This window comes from Mytilus californianus, unplaced genomic scaffold, assembly GCF_021869535.1.
Source record: "Mytilus californianus isolate M0D057914Y unplaced genomic scaffold, xbMytCali1.0.p SCAF_7, whole genome shotgun sequence".
Taxonomy (NCBI): Eukaryota; Metazoa; Mollusca; class Bivalvia; order Mytilida; family Mytilidae; genus Mytilus; species Mytilus californianus.
Window position 1 is genome coordinate 9,093,616 of NW_026262723.1, and position 25,074 is coordinate 9,118,689.

General features: G+C 32.2%; 2 protein-coding genes across 2 annotated transcripts; both read right to left on the minus strand.

Moving 5' to 3' along the window:
- Window positions 1-1,084: 1,084 nt before the first annotated feature.
- LOC127710011 (ras-related C3 botulinum toxin substrate 2-like) lies at window positions 1,085-9,820 on the minus strand. The gene is made up of 5 exons (XM_052215728.1): window positions 9,687-9,820; window positions 8,853-8,924; window positions 3,564-3,681; window positions 2,585-2,647; window positions 1,085-1,461 (listed from the first exon to the last, which is right to left on the minus strand). The coding sequence occupies exons 1-5, from the start codon at window positions 9,719-9,721 to the stop codon at window positions 1,168-1,170; spliced, it is 582 nt and encodes a 193-aa protein (XP_052071688.1). The 5' UTR covers window positions 9,722-9,820; the 3' UTR covers window positions 1,085-1,167.
- A 1,456-nt stretch (window positions 9,821-11,276) lies between these two features.
- On the minus strand, window positions 11,277-23,213 carry LOC127710012 (ras-related C3 botulinum toxin substrate 2-like). Its single transcript, XM_052215729.1, has 5 exons — window positions 23,082-23,213; window positions 21,180-21,251; window positions 13,769-13,886; window positions 12,747-12,809; window positions 11,277-11,684 (listed from the first exon to the last, which is right to left on the minus strand). The coding sequence occupies exons 1-5, from the start codon at window positions 23,114-23,116 to the stop codon at window positions 11,391-11,393; spliced, it is 582 nt and encodes a 193-aa protein (XP_052071689.1). The 5' UTR covers window positions 23,117-23,213; the 3' UTR covers window positions 11,277-11,390.
- Between the last annotated feature and the right edge of the window lie 1,861 nt (window positions 23,214-25,074).

Consider the following 25,074-nt stretch of genomic DNA (forward strand, 5'->3'; position numbering starts at 1 on the left):
TGTGGTGGTCGTGTTTCTCAATCTTTAGTATTCTCTGTGGTGTTCGTATTGCTCAAACTTTGGCATTCTCTGTGGTGGTCGTGTTGCTCAATCTTTAGTACTCTCTGTGGTTGTCGTGTTGCTCAATCTTCAGTACTCTCTTTGGTGTTCGTGTTGCTCATTCTTTAGTTATCTCTGTGGTGTTCTAGTTCCTCAATCTTCAGTACTCTCTGAGGTGTTCGTGTTGCTCAATCTTTAATATTCTCTGTGGTAGTCGTGTTTTTCAATCTTTAGTATTCTCTGTGGTGTTCATGTTGCTCAATCTTCAGTATTCTCTTTGGTGTTCGTGTTGCTCAATCTTTAGTATTCCCTGTGGTTTATTGTAAACTTGTTTGTATTTTTGCTTATTTTTGTTTTTTTTTTCGATTGCGTTGTCAGTTGTCTTCGACTTGTGAGTTTTCAATGTCCCCTTGATATTCTTTTTTTTTTGTTTTTACTATTCGTACAGAAAAACTTTCATTGTTAATTTTTTCTTGGGATCAATGCTGATATGTTTCGTTTATAAAAACCATTATCTGATTACAGACCAATTACCGTTCCCATGGTAATACATATTTCATAAGGTCCGTTATTAAGAAGGCAGACATAGATATAGGGAGGGACACAACTTTAGGAATTTTCGTACGTTTGAATCAGCCATTTTCATGAATAATTTTTCAGGTTTCTCAGTAACACAGATTGTTTTAATTCTCTCCAACATTAATGCTTAACAGATTTTGCTGAACCGATGGTAACAACAATGTTAAAGCTGATTTAATAACTTATCCCAGGTCTACCCCTCTCATTGGCAGAAGTTCTAGAGACAAACGATTAACTTGTCTCAATAATGTACCCATCGAGCAATAGCGTATACCAAAAAGAGGGACGAAAGATACCAGAGGGACAGTCATACTCATAGATCGAAAACAAACTGACAACACCATGGCAAAAAAATAAAAAGATAAACAGATAGACATATAATAGTACAGATGACACAACATAGAAAACCAAAATCTATTCCAAGCATATGGAGAGAAAGAAGGCTTTTGATACATTTATACAATTATTTATTAATCAGTTAATTTTTGATATTATATTTTTAAATGCTGTGTACAATCATATAAAACATTGTGTTATGCTGAACACGTTTCACAACAAAACACACGGTCTGCGTTTGTGTTTGTGCTCATATGGAGATAACACAGCCTTTATAGCCACTTCAAACACCAAATTCAGCCCTTCCTGGGTTTTTGCTGAACATTCTAAATATTTTACGGCATCTATTTTTTTGGCCAAAGATTGTCCTTCACTGAATGACACAGGATGATTTTTGTTATCAAAATGTTTTGATTTATTTGGTTCTGCGTCTTCTCGAATGTCAAGTTTTGTACCCACTAAAACAATTGGTATTCCTGGGAGGTGGTGGCTTATTTCAGGAATCCACTGTAATTAAATAAAGCTATCATAGGGCAAATTATTTGCACATTTTTGATATTATGTTTTGATTTTATATGAAACAGGTTGTAATGTTGAATATGAGGGACTAACGTCATATATAAAACAAATTCAAGTGTTATATGCTCGACCTAATGACGATATTGATTGAGCGACATTATATATTCTAAGGGGGAATCCACGGTCAATAAATTGTTTGTTATGTGGAGATTTATTCAATGATAGAAAAAAACCTATCATTTGCTTGGTCAACTTAAATTTCATCCTAATAGATAGACATTGCATTTTATTTGGCACCGTTAGCATGCCTTTGACGTCAAACTATTATATTTAATGTTGGCCAAGCTATAAGTACAATACTGGTATCTCCTAATTCATCTGGTTATTAATAAACTTAATTTAAACCAATTGCAATGATATGTAATGATCTTTCTCCATCCAAGGCACAATTTTGCTGTATATTGTCATTAAAGGGGACGACCATTCTATTGTCGATGGAGGTCAAGAGAATTCCTATTAGAGGTGTGTGTGTGGGGGGGAAGGGACATGTATACATCTTTACCTGTTGCTGACAGAATTTTGCGTATGTAAATACCAAACAAGTTTCAACTTAAAAAATTTTTAAATGACTTATCGGTTTGATTTCTCGATTAAACTTCAAAAGAATTTACTCTCTTTTTCAAATTAAATGATGTACTGTTAAAAAAAACCGAGGTATAAAAATACAATATAGAACTAATATCCAGTATACAATAGAATTGTTTTAGAACGCCGTCGATTTACTGAATAACTAACATAGGTTTGAGGCTAAGAAACACATTTCATGCATTGTACAAAATCAAAAGACAGAATAGGTATAGACAGAGCTTAGACAGTTATATCTCGTTTTTCTGCTTTTGTGGAAATAGGACAGTGAAAATATTTTGAAATATCTAATTAAGATAAAAATCAAATAGATAATACAAGAGATGCATAAAACTAGTTTAAGAAGATTTTTTTAAGGGTGTTTTTGAACAGTCACTCATCGGTTGGTAAGATTTTGTAAGATTAGCAGACTGTCGAAATTGCCGATCAAATTACATCCTTCGTTGAGATACCTGTTACTACTTACTCTTCCAATAACATTTTCAAAACTTGGTCGATGAACAAGTGAAAAACATACAAGAACTACATCCTGAAATTGAAATAAAGTTTTGTAGATAAAACTTTTTAAACGTTCTTTAGTTACTTTCCATTTCTGTGTAGAAACAGTCCTGCAGCGCATGCATATGGAGTATATATCTCTAAGTTTATGAGACTTTTCAGAGCTTGTATTTCCATTCATGATTTCGAATTCCTTGATATACCAGAAAGCTATTAAGCCAAGGGATGAAGTTAGAATCATCTTTCTGGAAATTTTACGGACTCCATCACGATTTGGTTTACCGTTATGAAATATCTGTTTAAAAGATGACAACGGATATGTTCCAATTGTCGTAACCATTATCCCGTTCTTTTTTCCTCGAACGTGACCTACTGAATTAGACTTATCACCGGGTTTGTACTTACATGAGCAACACGACGATTTTGATTTTGTTTTGTTTTTTGCCATGGCGTTGTCAGTTTAATTTCGACTTTGAATGTCCTTTGATATCTTTTTGCATCCTTTTACACATCTATATAGAGGATACATTTATTGATTAGTTTATATATGTGCAAACAAAGTGCTTATCACGAGTGGCGGAAAAAGTTTTGTACAGCAGCAGATGCCTATCCTACCGACGAATCCAGCTCTTTCGGTCGGGTTTAGAACATTTATTTACTTTTTTTAAATCAATACTGCGTTACAAATCATTGACTTTTTAGCTGTATAATACTTTGTGGACTGATTCCTTTTAACATCTTTTCTTTTGGCAATTAGTTGTCTTGCTTTGACTTAATGATGTTTTATAGCACGTTGATATCTTTTTTCTTTTGTATTGTAGATTACTTCAAAACCTTAGAAAGAAAGAAAAATATCTTAGTACATTTAAAATATTGTGATGAGGTGACATGAAACTGTTCTGCTCTTTAGAATGAATATTCCCATTCAGTTTTGAACAAAAACTTACCGTTTGTGGATATGATAATGGGCGGAATCGATCGTAATCTTCTTGACCTGCTGTATCCCATAATCCTAACTCTATATAAATGTCATTCACCTTTACGGTTGTTTTATAATTATCAAATCTACAATAAAATTGAGAATGGAAATGAGGAATGTGTCAAAGAGACAACAACCCGACCAAAGAGTAGAAAACAGCCAAAGGCCACCAATGGGTCTCCAACACAGCGAGAAAATCCCTAGGCCTGTTATGACAATTTAACAAGACTAATGTAATTAAAAGTAGTTTTTTATAATATAAAGCTACAATGAATTTCAGAAATTTGTATATTTTTCAAAGGTTGCTGAATTTCAATTTTGAAACAATTGCACAGTTTCAGTATATAGACACTATTTACATTTGTGCTCATGTTATATAGTGACACCATTTACATATTATGTGCCCATTGTATATAGAGACACCATTTACATATGTGTTCATGTTATATAGATACACCATTTACATATGTGTTCATGTTATATAGAGACACTATTTACATATGTGCGCATGTTATATAGATACACCATTTACATATGTGTTCATGTTATATAGATACACCATTTACATATGTGCGCATGTTATTCATTTCCACAAGCTTGGGTAGAATTACTAACCTAGTGTGTACACATTGACATAATTATCAAAGGAGGATAAATGTATACGATGAATTATAATCTCAGAGACTGTAAAAGTGCTGCATAAAAACAAGTTAGTTCTATAAATCTTTCCGGTGTTAATGCAGAAACAGTAACAGATAGGTGGTGGAATATAAGAGAGGAAAAGGACAGTTAATTTATAGCCTCTCTTTTCAGTCAAAATTATAACAGTAAATAGAAAAGTAATACATAAAAAAATGTTAATTTCGTAAAGCATTATACAAATTGTATTTCCCTCCTTTTTAAGTGGGTTTTAAGTGCCCTTTAAATGCAAGTACATATAAACGGGTCCATTACCAATTATATGCTCTCTCTCTCTCTCTCTCTCTCTCTCTCTCTCTCTCTCTCGATCAATCGATCGATCGATCGATATTCTTTTACAATTTTATGTCATTGTCGAAGCAAGTAAAATGTATACTTTCTTTCGATTCACCAAGAACAACAAACGAAACACACAGTTAATATACTTAAAATAAAAATCAAATGGATTTTGTTTTATAAACAAATGATGTTTATACGTTTCAAATGTCGTAACCAAAATTCCATCCTCCTTTCTTCAAATGTGACCTACTGAATTTGACTTATCGCCGGGGCTATACTTACATGCGCTACACAACGGGTGCCAATGTGGATCTGATTACCCTTCTGATTCGTTCGTTTTCTATGTTGTGATTTGTGTATTGTTGTTTGTCTTTTGGCCGTTTTTAATTTTATGCTATTCTATTTCAATTTTATGCTATTGTTGGAGGAAGTTTATTGTATACTTTTTTCGATTCAACCAGAACAACAAACGAAACGCACAGTTAATATACTTAAAATAAAAATCCAATTGTTTTTGTTTTATAAACTAATGATGTTTATACGTTTCAATTGTAGTAACCAAAATTCCATCCTCTTTTCCTCAAATGTGACCTACCGAATAAGACTTATCGCCGGGGTTATACTTACATGAGCAACACGACGGGTGCCAAATGTGGATCTGATTACTCTTCTGATTCGTTTGTTTTCTATGTTATGATTTGTGTACTGTTGTTTGTCTTTTCGCCGTTTTAATTTTTTTTGCCATGACATTGTCAGTTTGTTTTCGACTTGTGAGTTTGAATATCCCTTTGGTATTTTTCGCCTCTCTTTTAGAATAATCATGAACATAACACAAAAAGTCAAATATGTTAGTTCGACATTTTAAAATCATTTTTCTGTTTTAATCAAAATAAAACATTTTAAACCTATTTTTTTTTAAAAGAAAGGAAGAAAAACTTTCGGTTTTTGTTATGTTAGCTGATCTTCAATGGACATGGGAACACGCATTCTGAAAAAAGTTACACAATAGTTTATAGTTGATGTGTTTCCCTCGATTTTGGTGTGTGACCCGGATATGGGGATGGAGATTTCTAATAAATTTGATCTGAAAAAACTTTACTTTTTTTTTGCTTTATGACAAACTACCATCTACCGGTATCTATATACAATATCAGCCATTTAAAGGTGTACAGTTTGTATAGGTATCAGGTCGTTCCAGCCCCAAACCGATCCGGCCCTAAGTCGATCCGGCCCTAAGTCGATCCGGTCCCAAGTCGATCTGTCCCAAGTCGTTTTGTCCAACGTCGATCCGGCCCCAAGTCGATCCGGCCCCATGAAAAAATAATATATAATTCCTATTAAGGATTAATATAGTATTTCTTACTTTATTAATCCTGGTTAATATTGATATTTGAGGATTTAGTGACATATATCATTTAGGTTAAATGGAATTTGCACAAAGTATCGATAATTAATGACAGTAGGATAGCAAAGAATTTCTGTAGTAAGCATACTTAAAGGCCGAAAATTGCAGGATAGCTTTTTAGCAAGAGAATTGCAGGATGAGAATGCCGGATAGCTTGACACTAGTCATAATCATGAAGGGTAAACATGGGAAATCATCTCAAATGTGTTTTAATTAGGATTTTTTTTTAGTAGTATTAAAAAGAATGTATTAATATATAAGATTGTTTTTTTTATTCTAATCATTTTTTTTAAAAATGCTGAATTTATAACAATGTCCAAACTTCCCCGTTGTCCGATTTTCCCAATGCTTACTGTGGATATGTAGTTATTTTCCATGATAACTTGAACAATAAATAGTTTTTACTTAATTGACACATGACGAGATAAATAGATATTTACAATCCAATGGAACATATAATTATGTAATCATCAGAACTGTGTGTGTTTTTGGTTTTTTGGAAGGAGCCTTTTCTTGTATGGGTCTTGCGCTGTACTTAATACTTATTATATAAAAAATAAATACTCCCTTAGTGTTTCGTGTGTTTTGCGAGTGTTCTGAAGTTGTGAGTTTTTTTTTAAATCCTACTGTGTTGTGAAGTTGATCTTACTAGGTAAAACTCAGATTTTTGAAATGTTGATATTGTCATTGCTTGTTGAAAAGAAGCTAATAATATAGATAATATTGCTTCGATATTTGTGGTAATAGTAGCTAATAAATGAAATATATGATAAAAATAATAAAATGCATGAATCTGAATATTCATCGCGAAGAGGGAGATTAGATACTGCTTCCCGATACCCCGGGGTAAATTTTTAATAAAAAAAAGCCAAAGTCTAATGTAAACGTCAAAAAAATAAATATTGAAAAAAATCCATTCTGTCTTTTCTTTTTATAGAATGTATGTTACTGTTTGTTAGTATATATTTTGGAAGACTAGTTAAGATCACAGTCAATTGAAAAAATGCTAATTATTGCTAGTTAATGTTGATGGTACTAAATTCTGTTATATATGGGTTTTTTTTATTATAATTATGCATACACAATAGTCTTGAAAACTTGTATTAAAAACAAAACCAACATATTTGTTTTATGCTGCATAATCATCCGTACTCATTACAGGCTATACATTGATTTGAATTCAAATATTTTATATCAAAATAATATGATATTTCTATATGACATTTTTATAGGAATAATTGACATATTAAAAAAAAATAATTTCAATAAATGATCATAAAAGTCTCATCTAATGAAAATTAAATATTCAAATATTCGTCAAAGGCACACTTTTTTTACCGTCCACCTTTTACATACTTTTATATATTCATAAACGTTTTTGTATAACAATTCATATATATTTATAAAAGTTGGGCCGGATCGACTTGGGCTGTATCGACTTGGGACGAAACGACTTGGGACGGATCGACTTGGATGCGGATTGACATGAAAGCTTTGTGTACACGTCCCAATTAAACACGTATACAAAACGTCAAACATGCCAAAGAGAAATAAATTTTACATAATATTGGAGATTTTAAAATTGATGCTGTATGATGTATAATATCTGTTGTAATTTATGCTTACAGCTTTGGAAGCTGTGTTATATACAGGATTAATTACATTCAAATATGAGAATTCGGTTCGATATTAATCAAAGAAGGCAGAAACTTTAAAAATAAATTTATTTATATTTAATTATAACTTTTAGTTTAACAAAATATCATCCAGATCTTCTTTGAAACATAATCAACGGTCGGTAGATAATAATCAAATAACAAGGTACTAAGGCAAAGATGACCCTGGATGGATCAGACTATTATTTTTGAAGTTCCATTTGGTTATATAGCTCTTAATGTGTTTCGTTTCTTATACGTCCTTGGCTTTCAAATATTTGGCTTTGAGTGTTCCTGATGAAGGAAATTCACTTATTTTCGAATGATAATGCAGCAGCTAGTTACGCTATAAGTTATGATTTCCTCCAATTTAAGAAAGGTGAAGGAATTGATCTGTTTACATTTACAAGGAATAAGTAACTTTAACTCATTAGCGTATTTCCGAGATATCCACACAGATACATGTAAGTAAGTAACGGGAAGTTAACTTTAACTTTGTTTTGTATAAATTGTAAAATATACCATCTACTACGAAATGCAAAACGGAAAGCACTTTCTCTTTTGAATATAAAAAAGATACAATTTAGGCCACAATATAATTTTTTTGTTATTGTAATTTGAAATAAATTGTGGAATCCACGTACAAGAAAAGAATAAAGAAAATCTAATCAAAGGTACCAGTCTTATACGTTTGTACGCCAAACGCGCGTTTTCGATAACAAATAGTCATCAATGACGCTAGAGCTTTAAAAAAAAAAGTTAAAAGGCAAAATTAAGTATAAACTTGAAGAGCGTTGAAGACTTAAAATTCCGAAAGGTTTTGGCAGATAAAACTAATGTAATCTATTCCTTGGGTAGAAAATCTAACACGACGGATGCCACATGTGGAGCAGGATATGCGTACCCTTTAGGAGCACCTGAGATCACCCCCAGTTTATATTGGGGTTCGTGTTGCTCAGTGTTTGTTTGTCTATGTTGTTTTGTGTACTGTTGTTTGTCTGATGTTCCTTTTCTTTAAAGCCATGGCGTTGTCAGTCTATTTTCTTCTTAGGAATTTGAATGTTTATTATTTTGTAAAAATAAGGAGGACTACTCTTTTATCAAAATAAAAAAAAAATTCGAGTAAATACGAAGAAGTTAAAATTTAATTAACGGCGCCTTTTACAACACATACATGTGAAATTGTAATGATGATGAGTAAAACAAAAAGTGTGCTTACATTGTTGGAGTATAATCATCATTGAAAGTATTAGTTGAATAGCAAATCAATAAGCACGTTTTCCCAACATTGCTGTAAAGAAAAATGTATCTTTAATTGATAACTCGTGGTATAGTTGATGTTTATTATTATTATGAAATATTTTTGTAAAATTTTGTAAAGATTGTTTTGCATGCCAATTTACCATTTCAGATTATAATGCGTTCAGAGTTTCATTTTCAAATAATTATTTAGATCCCGTAACTGTAAATGATAAGATAGAACATACATTGTACATGACATACACGTCTTTTGATACTAATACACAATGGTGGAAATCACAAGAATTTGTATTGTTTGTGTCGTCATCATTGATATTGATCATTCTCTATTGTGTACTGGATTCTTCCATTGGAGATATCACTGGATATGCCAGAGTTAAACATGTAACGGCATATCATAATTTGTCACATTTTAATTGTTTTCTGCTCTGACATTTTAAGTAAGTCATGCATATTTCCAACATTCATATTGTTTAAGTGAAAGTTTTTGATCCTGAACACACTAACACATAAATTAGAAATGTGTTGGAAGGGTCTAGCTGACGTTGGGATTTTCATCTTAAATTGAATCAAATGATAACAAAGATTGACTGATTTTAAGACCAAGATTATATACTACATAAAACTTAACACTGAAACTCTCTAAACTAAAATTTAGATTAATAAAAAAACAGTAAACAAAACTTTGAGACTCAAATTTTTCCTATAAATATATGCCAATCATAAATACAGGTAACCGTTTTCTTCTAGATATTCGTGCAAATAAGGAAAATATATCAAAATGTTTACTCACCCATCGCCGACTACAACACATTTGATATGTTGCATTTTCAAGTCTTTTTTATTGATAAAATAATTTATTACTTCATTGCAGTCCACTTCTTAAATGTATTGATATTTACTTTTAAACTTGATAAGTTCTTCCTTGATTCAGTGAAAACTGGTGATAAGGGGAAGTAAATATAAATATGATTAATGTGAATTCACATATAAAAAAAAATTCAAATTCGATAAAACAGGAAATGAATTGATATAAAAAATTTGAATCAGCAGGTATGTATAATTACAATTTTAAATATAAAGTTAACATCTCATTAAAATGGAGTTTTTGAGGTAGGTGTTGTTTCATTTTTAATTCTCTAACTGTAATCACACATTTATGGATTCCAGCCATTAAGTTAATATGGCGGTTCAATCTTTGGTAACGACTTGTCAACTGTGGATTTACGGAATAGTAGCCAATGAAATAAATGTAAACTTACGGTAAATAGTAACCAATGAAAAAAAAATATTTAAATTTAAAATTGCAAATATAAAAATAAAAAGATGTGGTATGATTGCCAATAAGACATTTCTCCACCAGAGACAGAATGACATAGAAGTTAACAACATACAACACGTATATGGTCTGAGAAATAAAATTATAAAAAAAATAAAGGTTATTTGAGAACTTTTTCACGAAAGCCATAGCTTGATCTAACAAGGGCAAAACAGAATTTTCAAATAGTTATCAAAGGTACCAGGATTATAATTTAATACGCCAGACTCGCGTTTCGTCTACTTAAGACTCATCAGTGACGCTCAGATCAAAATAGTTATTCAGCCAAACAAGTACAAAGTTGAAGAGCATTGAGGACCGAAAAATGCATACTTTTGTAAACAGGAAATTTATAAAATGACCACGTAATTGATATTCATGTCAACACCAAAGTGCTGACTACTGGGCTGGCGATACTCTCGGGGACGAAACGTCCACCAGCAGTGGCAAACACACGGCATATTTGTTTTTTTTATCTTCATTTGTTTTTAATTTACCGCATTTGTCTTATTAGAAAAGAAATAAGTCATATGCAAATCTTATGTTTGCTGTCATTTTGATTGATTGTTATTTGAAATAATTCATAAATATACAGAACAAATAAAGGAGCCTGTAATTCAATGGTTGTCGATTGTTCCTGCCTGTCATATTTGTCTTTCGTGTATTGTTATACATAAACATATCATTTTGTCTGATTACAAACCACCACCCGTTCCAATTATAGCAAAGAATTTCTACTGTCCGTCATTAACCAGAGGTGCTAGGTTAAGGGGGATTACTTTAAGCATCACTAGTACGTTTGGATCAGTTTATTTAAATAAGTAAGTTTCCAAGTTTCTAAGATTGTTTTTTATAAATGCTTTAAATATTTTGTTGAAACTGCATGACTTTTCCAATAACATTACTGATTCTATAAACTATTTCCCTTGACCCAGGTCTACTACCTTAATTGAAAGATGTTCCACTGGCCTAGATTTCACTTTACACGATGAAGCACCCATCGATTATTAAGGGATAAAAGATAAACTAGTCAAAACATATCAAAAGAAAGACAGGCCATTGCAATATATTTGTATAATCTTGTTTTATTTTTTCTGTAATCAGGTATAATTATCTTCTATTGGTACTTGATAACTGCATACAATTAAAACATAATTATTATATTATTCTCATCACTTTTTACAATAAAATGCATGATCTGTGTTTTGGTTCGCGCTTAGATGGAAATAACACAGCCCTTATAGCTTCCTCAAACACCTCTTTTATTCCTTCCTGGGTCTTTGCAGAACATTCTAAATATTTTATAGCATCTATTTGGTTTGCTAAAGAATGTCCTTCACTGAATGATACAGGATGACTGTTTTTCTCAATATGTTTTGAATTTCCTGGTCCTTTGTCTTTTCGAATGTCTAGTTTTGTACCAATTAAAAGGATTGGCGTTCTTGGACAGTGGTATCTGATTTCAGGAATCCACTGTGATAAAAAAAAAAACATTGAAACTTCAACATAACTGAACATGTTACACATTTTATCAACCTCGATACCAATCTTTTCTATACTTGCAAGAACTAGCATTTTACCAACGCCTAGTCGATATCATGTCAGTAGATAAAACTCAACAAAAGTTACATGCATATACAAACAGTTTTAGATTGTAAGAGGCTTATAACAGTTTAAATTAGATTCAGGTTTAATTCTATAAAACGTGCGTGTATTGTCACAGCATATTACATTACATAGCATGTATTGTACTATGTTATATAGCTTTTCAACTTTTTCAGTTCTAATACATCCTTGGCTTTCAAATATTCGCTTTAAGTTTTCCTGATGAAGGAAAATCCAGAGAAGCACTTCGGACATATACAATTGATAAAGTGTTGTTTTCAGTTTTCGAAGTATTTTCTAAGATGAAAGCATATCAGAGTGTACACAATTTTTCGTTTGTAAATTTCGCAAAAGCAGCAAAATATTACATACTTACAAAGCGACATACTAACAGCTTTAGTTTAATGTTTTTTTATCTAATGTTTCGATTAACCGTTTACAGTTTAACAAGCTATTTCAAACTATATGAAACACGGTATCAACAATTGAATAGGGTCTACTATCAAAGCAAACAGCTGAATCTATATTCGATCTTTTTTATTTTGTAGAACGCAAGCGATACATTGCTCACTTATGATAAGGATGATTATATCTTCCACGACAATAGCCCGAGGTTCATTTATTGTCTATAAATCGGTTTTTATATCGAACATAATCAAGGGCTAGAAAAGATGTGAGCACATTAATTTCCCATTTTCTCCTTTTAAATATATATGACAGTCCCTCTTTTGCAATACAAAAATTCAGATAAGAATAAGTTAGATTAAAGAAGTGTAAAAACGATTACGTATTTAAACTTTATATAAAATTTCCTTAGAACTTAGTCACTGGTTTAGTACGGTTTGCAGACGATTTAACAGACATAATTAGCACACTATACCCTGCTTCGTTCAGTTGAAATACAAAATAAAAGTATTTATAATTACTCACTTGGTGACATATGTTCACAAAACTTGAGCGAGAGACTATTGAAAAACATGCAAGGAATACATCCTAAAAATAGAATAATATTTATACAGATATATCTTTTTAATCTGTTCTAAGGTTTATTAAATGGCATGCTACACCTAAAAACCCCTTAACCATGCATGCATTTAATGTGAAGTTTGCATAAAAGCATGAGACGGATACCCTAGTAACACAACTGTTTAAAAATATCTTGTTTTGTATGATTTTCAAAAATATATATTTTTACTGAAAGTTGAAAAAAAATGTTTGTACCGACAAAAACATTTATAGCTCGCAAAGACGTGCATAAGTGTTGTTGTTACTGACAGTAAAAAAATAAAAACAAGGTATTCAGATTTAAAAATATTTTTGAAATTACAAGTAGACGTTTTATGAATGGGATTTAGGACAGATGGTGGGGCCATGCTTGTTCATAAATGACAAAATAAATAAATGAGGTCACCGTGTCGAACATTTGACGGACGGCATAAGGATTTTGTTGACTTTATAAAATATTAGTGTCGTAGGTGACCATGGATATGTTCTGTTCGTTTTTTGTACCTACAACCCGGTTTTCCTGATTCGATTATGACATCACTGATTGCAACTTCTCATCGAATTGCAGCTTGTTATTATCATAACCCAGAGTACGGTCATTACCACAAAAAGACTATACTGAAAATCTTTCCTCAAGAGAACCCAAAACCATCTGAAATTTTATTTGGAAGGGCTTGAGTTGAGCAATTTTTTTGTGGACTGTTTGTCTTTTGTTTATTTTTTTATCAATGCTTTGTCTTATTTTTACTTAGGATTTTTATTTTTATTACCGATTTGCTATCTTTTAAATACTGATTTAAAAATTTTACAGAGCATTTACAAAGGAAATTTTATAAAAAAAAATCGCAGTTTGTGATCCGAAATATTATTTGTCAAAACGATACTGTTTAAAAAAATATATATTCCCATTCAACTACAACTTTTGAATATGAATGAACCTAACTTACCGTTTGTGGATATGATAATGGACGGATTCGATCGTAATCTTCTTGACCTGCGGTATCCCATAATCCTAACTGTACAGGAATGTCATTCACTATTGCAGTTGCTTTATAATTATCATATCTACAATAAATATTTAAAAAAAAATATCTTGAGACAATTTTACAAATAACATTATATTTTCAGGAAAAGCATTTTTAATATACTAGAAGTTACAATTGAGTAAAGAAATTCAGTATATTTTATTCGACTGTCATACAAGTGAGAGGTTTAGCTAGCTATAAAACCAGGTTTAATCTACCATTTTTACTTAAGGAAATGCCAGTACCAAGTCAGGAATATGACAGTTGTTTGCATTCGTTTGATGTGTTTGAGCTTTTGATTTGGCCATTTGTTAAGAGACATTCCGTTTTGAATTTTCCTCTGAGTTCTGTATTTTTGTTATTTTATTTTTTTTCATGAATGCAAATAAGGATAACAAGAATTAACAGAAATATAAGACAGTACAACACCCCACACTAACCATCAGCATCCGACTCCATTGGGGCCTTTTAAAGGTGTTTCTTATTGCTGAAGGCCATACTGTGAAAAATAATTTCTAAAACTTTTACGTTATTTGGTTTCTGGTTGAAACTTGATGGTGTGTGCCTCTCATTTTGCCCATAGGTTGAATTTAATTTTGAATATACAGTTTAAAAACGTTATTTTCAGTATTGATAACATTTTTTGTAATTATAAGTAAGATAATTTTTTTAAAACATAACAACAATTGTTTGTATAGTTCAATGTATAGTTGTGCAAATTAAGCTATTCTCATCACTTGGTGTCCGTCGTCGGACGTCGTCCCTCGTTGCCGTCCGTCGTCCGTCGTCGTCCGTTGTCTTCGTTCGTCGTCGTCTTCCGTTAACCTTTACAAAAATCATCACCTCTGAAACTTCTGGAAACAAATTTAACCAAGCCTGGCAACACTTATTATTTGGGTATCTAAATTTAAAAATGTGTCCAATGGCCACACTTTCAAACCAACATGGCCGACATTGCTTAACATGGAACATGGGACAAAATGCAAGTTTTTACTAATATCTTGAAAACCACTATAAATAGAGAAAATGTGAGAGGGACATAAATGTTTAAATTGTTGAGATCTACCTACTGACGACTTCGAATTATTGCCCTTGAGGATGTTTGCTACTCTAGTTTTTGATTTTTTATCAGATATTCAAAATCCTCTAGTTATATCCATGTAGTGCCAATAAAAATTTCGCCCGTTTACCCCTACTTTTCTTTTAAATTTTTATTTAAATATAGTTTTAAAAGTAATTTTTGAAAGTCATTGTTATTTTTTCATAGTTTTTGAAGGAAAAGCGGTGTCAATGTCAAATGTATGAAAAATCTAGAGAAATTCATTTCCCGCCAAATTTGCAATTGATTATATCTCAAAAAGTAAAATCACAAAAATACTGAACTCCGAGGAAAATTCAAAACAGAAAGTCCCTAAGGGACTTATCTTTTTTTTATTTTTTTTCTTAAATTTCGTTATCTATATACTACCAATTTATAACAATCTTTTAAAAATCTTGTTACTTTAAGACAGAGGAGGAAACATCCTTAAACATGTTAAAAGACTAATTTTACCATTTTTATTTACATTTTGGCCAATAATCTTGAAAAGACTACAAGATAGAGAGAAACAGGAAAAATGAACAGCCAGAAAAGATCTAGAAATAAATCACATGACCGAAATCGTCAGTCGACTCCTCATTTATACATTTAATTGCTCTTTAATGACGATTTTTACTTATTTTAACCGTTATGGAATATCTGTTTCATAGATGACAACAGATATGTTCAAATTGTTGTAACCACAATCCCGTTATCTTTCCTCGAATGTGACCTACCGAATTAAACTGATCACCGGGTTTGCACTTGCATGAGCAACACGACGGGTGCCACAAGTAGAGCAGGATTTGCCTACCGTTCCGGAGCACCTGAGATAAGCCAAGTGTTTAAGTGTTCGTGCTGCTCAGTATTTAGTTTTCTATGTTGTGTTTTGTGTACTAGTAATTGTCTTTTCGTCGTTTTTAGCTTTTTGCCATGGCATTTTCAGTTTGTTTTCGACTTATGAGTTTGACTATCCCTTTAGTATCGTTTGTCTCTATTTATTTGTTCTTGCCTATTATCTTCAAATTATAAAAGATAGATAGACACTTTAAATAACAAAAAAAATGCAAGAATAGATCTATAAATTAGACAAATTTTGTCAAAATCATTAGTAGACTGATTGCCCTTAAAAGAAGATTGTTTAACCCTTTTTTTTCGTTTTTGGTAAAAATGAAAGAACATCTCGAAAAACTGTAAACAGAAAATGATCAGCAATACAAGATCAACCAAAAAGAGATTGTCATAAATTATATTTTAGTACACCATGTTGAAAAGTGCCCATTATTTAAGATGCACAAAGACCTAGGTGAGCGACGCAGGCTATTTAGAGCCTCTAGTTTCTTAGGTTGTGCTACAGAATATTTCGCAAAAACGACTTTTTGGAAACTTGGAGATAAACGGTTGAGTAATTCATTTAAAATATTGAAAGTTAAACGCAATTTCGGTCTACATGCACAATACGTAAACCAAATAAAATCTGAAACGATTTTTATGTAACCAGTTCTTAAAAGACTGAAAAAATCATTATTTTGCCATTTATCAAAATTATCAATAACAGTTAAGGTTTATTCAGGTTGTTCAGTAATCGTTTTTTTTTACCTGTACACATCAGCCAGGAGCTGAATATTCTAAATTTGTAATTTATTATCTTACATTATTATATTGACTTTTATTGTAAAAATATTAAGGCGACAGTTGTTTATTGGTGTTCAAATCCTGTAAATCGACTAGAAAGAGAAAAATCTAGACAACAAACAGAAACAGAGGGATTCGCATAAACTCCACAGGGAGCAAAACCGGCTGCGTCGACATTTTAAGAGTCTCCTGCAATGCATGTATCACCCGTCATGTGAATTCACACTCAGTCAAAATGTCACAATCAGAAATAGGATGCAATCGATAAAGTTACACACGACACGTAAAATATTTGAATTTTGTTTGACTTGGAAATAACGGTGTTTCCTTGCAACAATGTAATAATCAAGGTTAAATTTCAGGATACAGACTATATACTCATACATTGTCATATTGTCGGTAACTATACAGTTTATTTTTACTCCTTTCGAAACAGGAAAACAGGCCGGGAATCTTCACTTTTCATTACAAAAAGCTTTACAAAAAAGATCATCTCCTCGAAAATGTTGTGGTCGCCTTCACGAGCTTGAACACCTTTATGGAAGATTTGTGATGGCACCGGTCTATCATGAAAATCATGATAGGTAATGCAAGATCTGGAATATCAGCTGGGAGATATATTCTCCAAATGCAGGCGCTGCCTGGGTGTTGCTACATGGAAATGTAAAGTTCACAATTAAGAGACAGTAATCATCTCTTTTGTCGTCAAGTTTTGTTCTCTACCGACCCTCATTGTCATTTTTTTTTAGATATGTCAAGATATGAAGCAGACTTAACTCTATCTATTGTATTCTTTATTTCGTGTTCGACAGGATAGATGAGTTCAACATAGTCACCAAATTTTGAAATATTTAGTGAGAGGACATCATCTATATATCCGAATGTGAAGTTGAAGGATGATACTAGTTTCTTTTTATTCTTTACAAAAAAGTTCCTGTATGAAGTCAGCCTCATATGAATAAAGGAACAGCTCGGCTATTCTTTTTTATGAAACAAAGCAGGACCAATTAGTTTAATTGCCTTTTAATTTTGAATGGGAAATACTTGTCTTAAGGGTAGAAAAACAAATGTTTAACACTATTGCAAGAGGAACTAGACTTACAATGTATGTATTCTAACAGATGGAATTTTAATAACCAAATCTGATTCTCGCAACATCTAGAGTATGTAGTTTCAAAACAATTTTTGCAGCCCGGCTTTGATTGCTGATTAAATTGGTGTTAATACTATAGAACGTTCATAGTGCAGTTGGAAGACTCAGCAATATAACGTTGTTTGTAAGGACAAATATGTAATTCATGTATCCAAGACAATGAAGGACGAAACAGTTCTACATCCTAGGTTATATTAAAATTCCAAAGAAACATAGACCAGACCTATGATCATTCAGGTTTTTCTCCTTGGTAAGCGTCCAGGGGGTATATGTTGAGTTTCAAAGTGAATTGTGAATACATAATTCCTTTATCTAACAGTTTATGTAATGTGATTTACAACATAAACGATGTTGCTTAGGGCTTTAACTGCAGAGACAACAACATATTTGTCATGGAGTTAGGACATGTGCTAAGCAACATTCAGTTCTTTAAAGATCGATGAAGCATGTGTACTCATAGACCCATTCAGAATTTTAATCCATCGGTATTTTGAAATGGTATTTACCATAAATGGATTTAGGTTAACGATATTTCGGGCCTTGGTATATCACATTTCTCAAAGAACTGTTATTGAAAATGTTTAAGTCATAAGTAATAACATAACCAGTCACATTATGTATGAATGGGAAACTAGCACTGGTGCAAACAGAGTTTTAGCCTTGAAGTCTTCAATATTGAAATCCTGCAACACGAAATTGTAATTGAATATTTAACTTGTAATTGGTTTGCTTTACGTATGAGATTTGAAAAATACAGACTGATCTTTAAAGTAGGGAGGTATTTTCGCTGAACTGAATCAAACTTATTTATGATAAAGGATATTACCCAAGTTGATGACGAGACGTTTGTTGGCAAAGGAAAGTTTTAGAAAGGATATTTTCTACTTTTCATTTTTTTCAAATGCGAACAAGTCTTGAAAGTCCGTGACTGGCAATATCCGAGATGATAGCTGTAAGTTGTTGGTATTGGTTTGAATGGGGGTTTGTAATAGTGGTTTCCAAATATAATTTTCAAAGAGAATGAAGTTTTAGGTGGTGAATAAAATTTATGGGAATGTAATGAATACCCAACAGCTTTTGTATAAAGGCAAAAGGTCATTAATAGAGAAATCAAAGGGAGTAGTTGATGTATAATGGAGATGACCATGACTGCGTCTACGTCTACGTCGAAGTCCAGAGTTGACATATTCACCACATTCAGCGAGCTACAGGACGAGCTAGACAAAATACCTATATCATCAATTTTGTCATTACAATCATATGTTGTCTTTGTACCTTATACTTTTATAAAAAGAGTTGTTCTTTGTTCTTTATAATTTTTTAATGTCTGTGTTGTTTATACTGGTAATTGTCTCGTCTATCCTTTGTAATCAAAATCCTTTTTCTATTTTTTAGTTTTCAATCAGTCAGGTTTCAGGGTTAGGTGATGTTTTATTTATTTGGTGATGTCTTAGGGTTAGATAAATTTTAGAGTCAACTACCAATCCGCTATTGTGTGATGCCTTGGAAAAACTTATAAACAAATCTTATGTTGCTGCTCACAAGGAAGCTATTTAACAAAGTTAAGATTCAAGTAGTAAAGTTGATATCATCCCTTTTAAAATTTTACGGACGCCATAACGAGTTGGTTGACCTTTATGGAATATCTGTTTCACAAATGACAATAGATATGTTCCAATTTTCGTAATCACAACCCCGTCCTTTTTTCCCCGGATTTGACCGACTGAATAAGATTTATCACCGGATTTGTCCTTACATAAGCAACACTACAGTTGTCATATGTGGAGCAGGATCTGCTATACCTTCCAAATCACCTGATATTACTCCCGTTTTTTTTTGGGGGGGGGGGGGGGGGGGGGGGTTTGGGGGGGGGGGGGGGTTAGTGTTGCTCAGTCTATAGTTTCCTATGTTGCGTTTTTGTTTTTTAGTAAAAAAAATTTTATTTTGCAGTTTATTTTTGACTTGTGAGTTTGAAAGTGCCATTTGTATCTTTCGGCTCTCTTTTATAGCAGTAACATGAGCAGAAGTACGACTGACGACTGGTGTCTTATGTGATCAGTATATGCATACCATTCCGAGGCATTGAGATCAAACCTGGTTTTTGATGTGGTTTGTTTTGCTTTTTCTTCAGTTTTCATTGTTGTGATTTACGTCCTGTTGTTTGTTTTTAGTCGTTTTTGATTTTTTTGCCATGACATTGTCAAATGGTTTTCGACTTGTGACTTTAAAAATCCTGTTAATATCTTTCGCCTTGCTAAACCATTATAGATTAATTATCAAATATGCATGTATATCATGTATATGAGTATTTTCAGGACATCAAAATTTAAGGTAATATTTGATTTTAATTTACAAACCCAGGAGCATGTTATAGCTGACTATACGGAATGAGGTTATGACATTGTTGAAGGCCGTACGGTGACCTATAATTGCTTTTATCGTCGTCATTTGAACTCAGTTGGGTAGTTGTTTCATTGGCAATATTAATCTTTTTTTTTATTTTCATATATTAACAAAAGGATATATGATGTGTAAATAGTTATCAAAGGTACCAGGCTTATAATTTGATACGCCAGACGCGCGTTTCGTCTACATAAGACTCATTAGTGACGCTCAGATCAATATAGTTAGAAAGCCAAACAAGTATAAAGTATAAGAGCATTGAGGACCCAAAATTCCAAAAAGTTGTGCCAAATACGGCTAAGGTATTATATGCCTGGGATAAGAAAATCCTTAGTATTTCGAATAATACATACTTTTGCAAACAGTAAATTTATAAAAATGACCATATAATTGATATGTAATATATTATATTTCTTGTTTTGTAAGATTGACGATACATGTATTTTTTTTTTATAGAGTTTGATTGAATTACGAAGATTTTATGTTATTTTTACGGAGTTTATTAATGTGTTAAATCGGCCTTTTCATCACAAACATCTCATAACGTCATACGAACCTAATTTAATATGTTTGTGAATCGTCTTCCGATTTTTACACATTATGAAGGCAAGTTGTCACTTCAGTTCAAAAAACCGTTTTAATATAATATTGTTCTCTAAATGAATTGAATTAAGGCGACGCTTTCTGAAAGAATTTATGTATTTTTAACGATTAAGGATTGGCAAGTTAATCGATTCATAATGTTTGCTCTACATTTCGCCAAGTTATGAGAAACATATCTGTTTTCATACATACATTGTACATAGGGAGATTTGCAATTGTTTCTTAACAAACCTTTTCCGAAACACTTACACAAATCAATAAGTGACGGGAAATGAACTATGGTACATACATATCAATGTTAACATCTGCTTAGAAATACAAAACGGAAGATACTTTTCCTTTTTAGATTAGAAAAAAAATATTACATAGGTACGAGCAAACCTCAAGAAATCTGAATTAAATTTATGTAGCTTTTGTTCAACCATACATGTAAATTCGATGTTAAAAAGAATTGTGCTTACATTGTTGGAATATGATCGTCGTTGAAAGTATTAGTAGAATAACACATCAATAAGCACGATTTCCCAACATTGCTGAAACAGAAAAACAGTATTTGTAATATGAGCATTAATGGGAGAAGGATCGACATGAGGACATATAGTGTGGGCATGAAAAACCTATACAAACATGGCGGAACAGATATTTCTTTCCAGTTTCTTTTTTTTTCTTAATTTGTTTTCAAATATCATTTAGACATACATTGGTACGTAAATTACTATCTTATTGCACTAAAAATTGGATTACTGTTAACCCAAAAGTGTATATCTAATTAACGTAAAGTATGATGAAAAGTAAAACAAAATGCAAAATCCGTTGTTAAAAACCAAAATATCCTCCTAGAGCTCAGCACGTAGCACATTTTTCATATTAAATAATCTACTGCAAATCGTGCTTTATTGGATGTTAAACCATTGGTAGAACTCATTAAAGATACTAGGCTCATAGTTTGGTACATTTGTCTTTATGAAACTTTATTCAGTGCCGATCGAATAAAAAAAGTCCGAAAGCTAAATCAAATAACAATTTAAAGATCATTACAAGCCGATAACTGTTAGTACCAAGAACGGGTAAGGCAATCATGTCTTGGGTTGCTATATCTTACTGATTCGAATTATTCGATTGAAACATAAACAGTAAATTTAAAGAAAATGACATTTCAATGATCTTTTATGTGAACACAAAAGTAGCTGATATCCTCTGGCACGAAGTGTCCAACAGAAGTGGCATCGACCAAATGACTGTAAAAATTCATAAAAAGATACCAGCCATATAATTTGGTACATGAATTTTTCTTTATGAGACTCCTCAGTGGCCATCGAATAAAAAAAAGCCGAAGGCCAAATCATATAAAAATATAAAGAACATTACATACCGATAACTCTTTATACCAAATACGGCGGCGTAGGCAATCATGTCTCAGGTTGATACATCTTACTGTTTTGAATTTTTTGATTGACAAATAAACAGAATTTTATACAGAAAATAAACATATCAATGATCTTTTATGTCGAAACAAAAGTACTGGATATCCTCGGGTACGTAACGTCCACCACAAGTGGCGTCGACCAAATGACTGTAAAAAACCTCAAAAGAGATACCAGACTTATAAATTGGGACGACAGACTAGCGTTTCTTCTACACAAGACTCATGAGTGGCGCTCAAAACAAAGCAGTAGGAAGGCCAAATCATATAAGAAGATGACGAGCATTTAATATCGAAAATTTTGAAACGTTTTGCCAAATACGGCTACCGCAATATTTTCGTACGATTTTTCTAAAATAGAAGTTTATTCCATGATTGAATCGACGTTTAATCATGGATTTGCATGTATTATTTCAATCTATATAGAAAACTGTAATAAACCACAGGACTGCGCGGTGTTTCAGTCAACGCAATCAAAATTTCATTTGTGCACACAACGTTCTGTCGTCATCCTTTCCTCTCGGTCACGTTGAACTGAGAAATATCCAAGTGAAATGAACGTCATACTAGTATTATTGAACAGTTTGTTTGTTATTTGATAGATACATGAAGTAAATCGTGTATAGTTCCAAAATTTCCATATTTGTTGAGTGAAAGGTTTCGTTTCAAGAATCAGTAACACAAACTATGAAAACGAATGGGTTATGTCATCCTTACAATTCGAAATTTCATCTAAATTTTAATACAATGCCAATAAAACAAAGTTGATAAATCAGGGAAATAATTTTCAGTCAAAGGTTAAATACACACAAAATGTTTGCACACTGAAATAATGAAAAACAGTATGCACAAACACTAAAAGAACTATATATATATAATCGGTTTCTCATTAGTGAAAAATATTCATTCAAATAATTAGTGATAATCAAATTGTACCCACCCATCACCGACAACAACGCATTTTACATCCTTCATCTTAAAGTTTTGATTTTAGGTTAACGAGATTATAACATCTTTTGTTCAACTTTAAATTTATTGTAATTTTTATACATTCACAGTTCAGATTGTTAACAAGAACCGAAAAAGGATCAATTTCCTTGAAACAGGAACCAAACAAATGTAATCTATATCTATCAATAAAACAAACTTTATTTTGAAGTCATATAATTAAGCAAAGCGTCAGTGTTACCTTGGTTTCTACTATATCTTTTTATTTACATTTTCATATGGTTATCCTAGAATTTTATGTAATACAAGGCCATAACGAAATGACGTGTCATTAAGGTAAGGAATTTTATGTCATACAAGGCCATAACCAAATGACGTGTCATTAAGGTAAGGAATTTTATGTCATACAAGGCCATAACCAAATGACATGTCATTAAGGTAGGACTATTGATACTCCAAGGTACACATATTTAACATACTGTACAGTAAACCAACTTATTTTGCAGATACAAGTTTTACGTATTCGCGGCGATTTATATTTGCGTTATTTTTTTCTCGCGAAATTCGCGAAAATTAAACGCACGGGAAAATTAGTTGGTTTACAGTATATAAAGTTAAGACGGATAAATTATTGCGTTCATCGTTATATTGATCCAATTGCTGTTCATTCTTAACGTCCAGTTGCAAATATTTCAAAACATATTTCATGTATTTAGATAAAATAAACAAAAATCAGTTGATAGGGTATGAAAGCGGATGGACCGACAGAATGTACTGACAGAGTAGATTGTCATCACTAGTATTGTATTATAAACTCTAATGACTAAGTGAAATTCGCTCAATTCAATCGAAATACTTGGAAGCACATACACAGTGACTGCTTTCAACATTGATATTTTATTGGAGTTTACTAAATTTGCAACAACAAATATTCTATGCTTTTTCCGAAAGAGATAGAATTAAGCAAAACTAGACCGTACAGTAAGTGGAAGTGGAGCTTGATGAAAAGCGGCAGTCGGTCTTTCACTTGTAGGCTTGAAAAAGGCTGGGATTTTTCCCTTAAAAAATGGCAAATACATGCCCTTCAAAGAAATATTGCAGCGGTTCTACAGCGTAAAGAAAACGCAGCATCCTCAATGCATAGATTTAACGTTCCAATTCTGATTTGAATTGATCGTGTATCTAAACTACAGCGAAACTGGAAACGACCTCCACATTACGCATAAATATAAATAACCACACAGTTCTACATTATGATACATGTACCCATGTAGTCAACCACTGTTGTTCCTTGATCACCAACTGAGAACTCATAATGATATAAAGAGAACAAAATATGTCCTGATTGTAGAATGAACTTCTTATTAACCAGAATTATTTGACCATAAATGTCATCTACGGATTAGAGTGTAACCTTTCCGAATTGGTATACGTCGGTGAAACGACAGGAAGGCTAAACAAACGTATGTGCGGCCATAGATCAGACATCAACCACAATGCAAGCGACATTCTTTACCAGTATTTTAACCAGCCTGATCATTAAATCCTTTCTATGCAAGTTCGCCTCATCGAAAAATTACACCCAAGTTCTATTGTTATCCTTCATAGCTTCTATTTCTGAAACAAGTGTAAATTGAATAGATCTATATATATATATAAATGTGTGTACGTTACGAATAACAATGGATTTTAGCCACAGGGTGTGACGAGCGGGGTTTCTGGAAACCCCTGCTTCTACATCCCGAAAACAAAGTCCATTGTTATTCATTCAATAGAAATTGATTGTTTTTTTAAATAGCATGAACATAAGAGAAATTACTAATAGTGTTCACTACAAGTTGTTTCAAGATATTAAAAAACACATGTTAGGAAACTGCAATAGCGAAAAAAATATGAAGCATCTATTTTGAATAAAAAAAATCCTTCAAGGGAAAAATAATTTGATTGATAGCGTTGAAAAACTAAATAAAATTGTTCGCGATTTG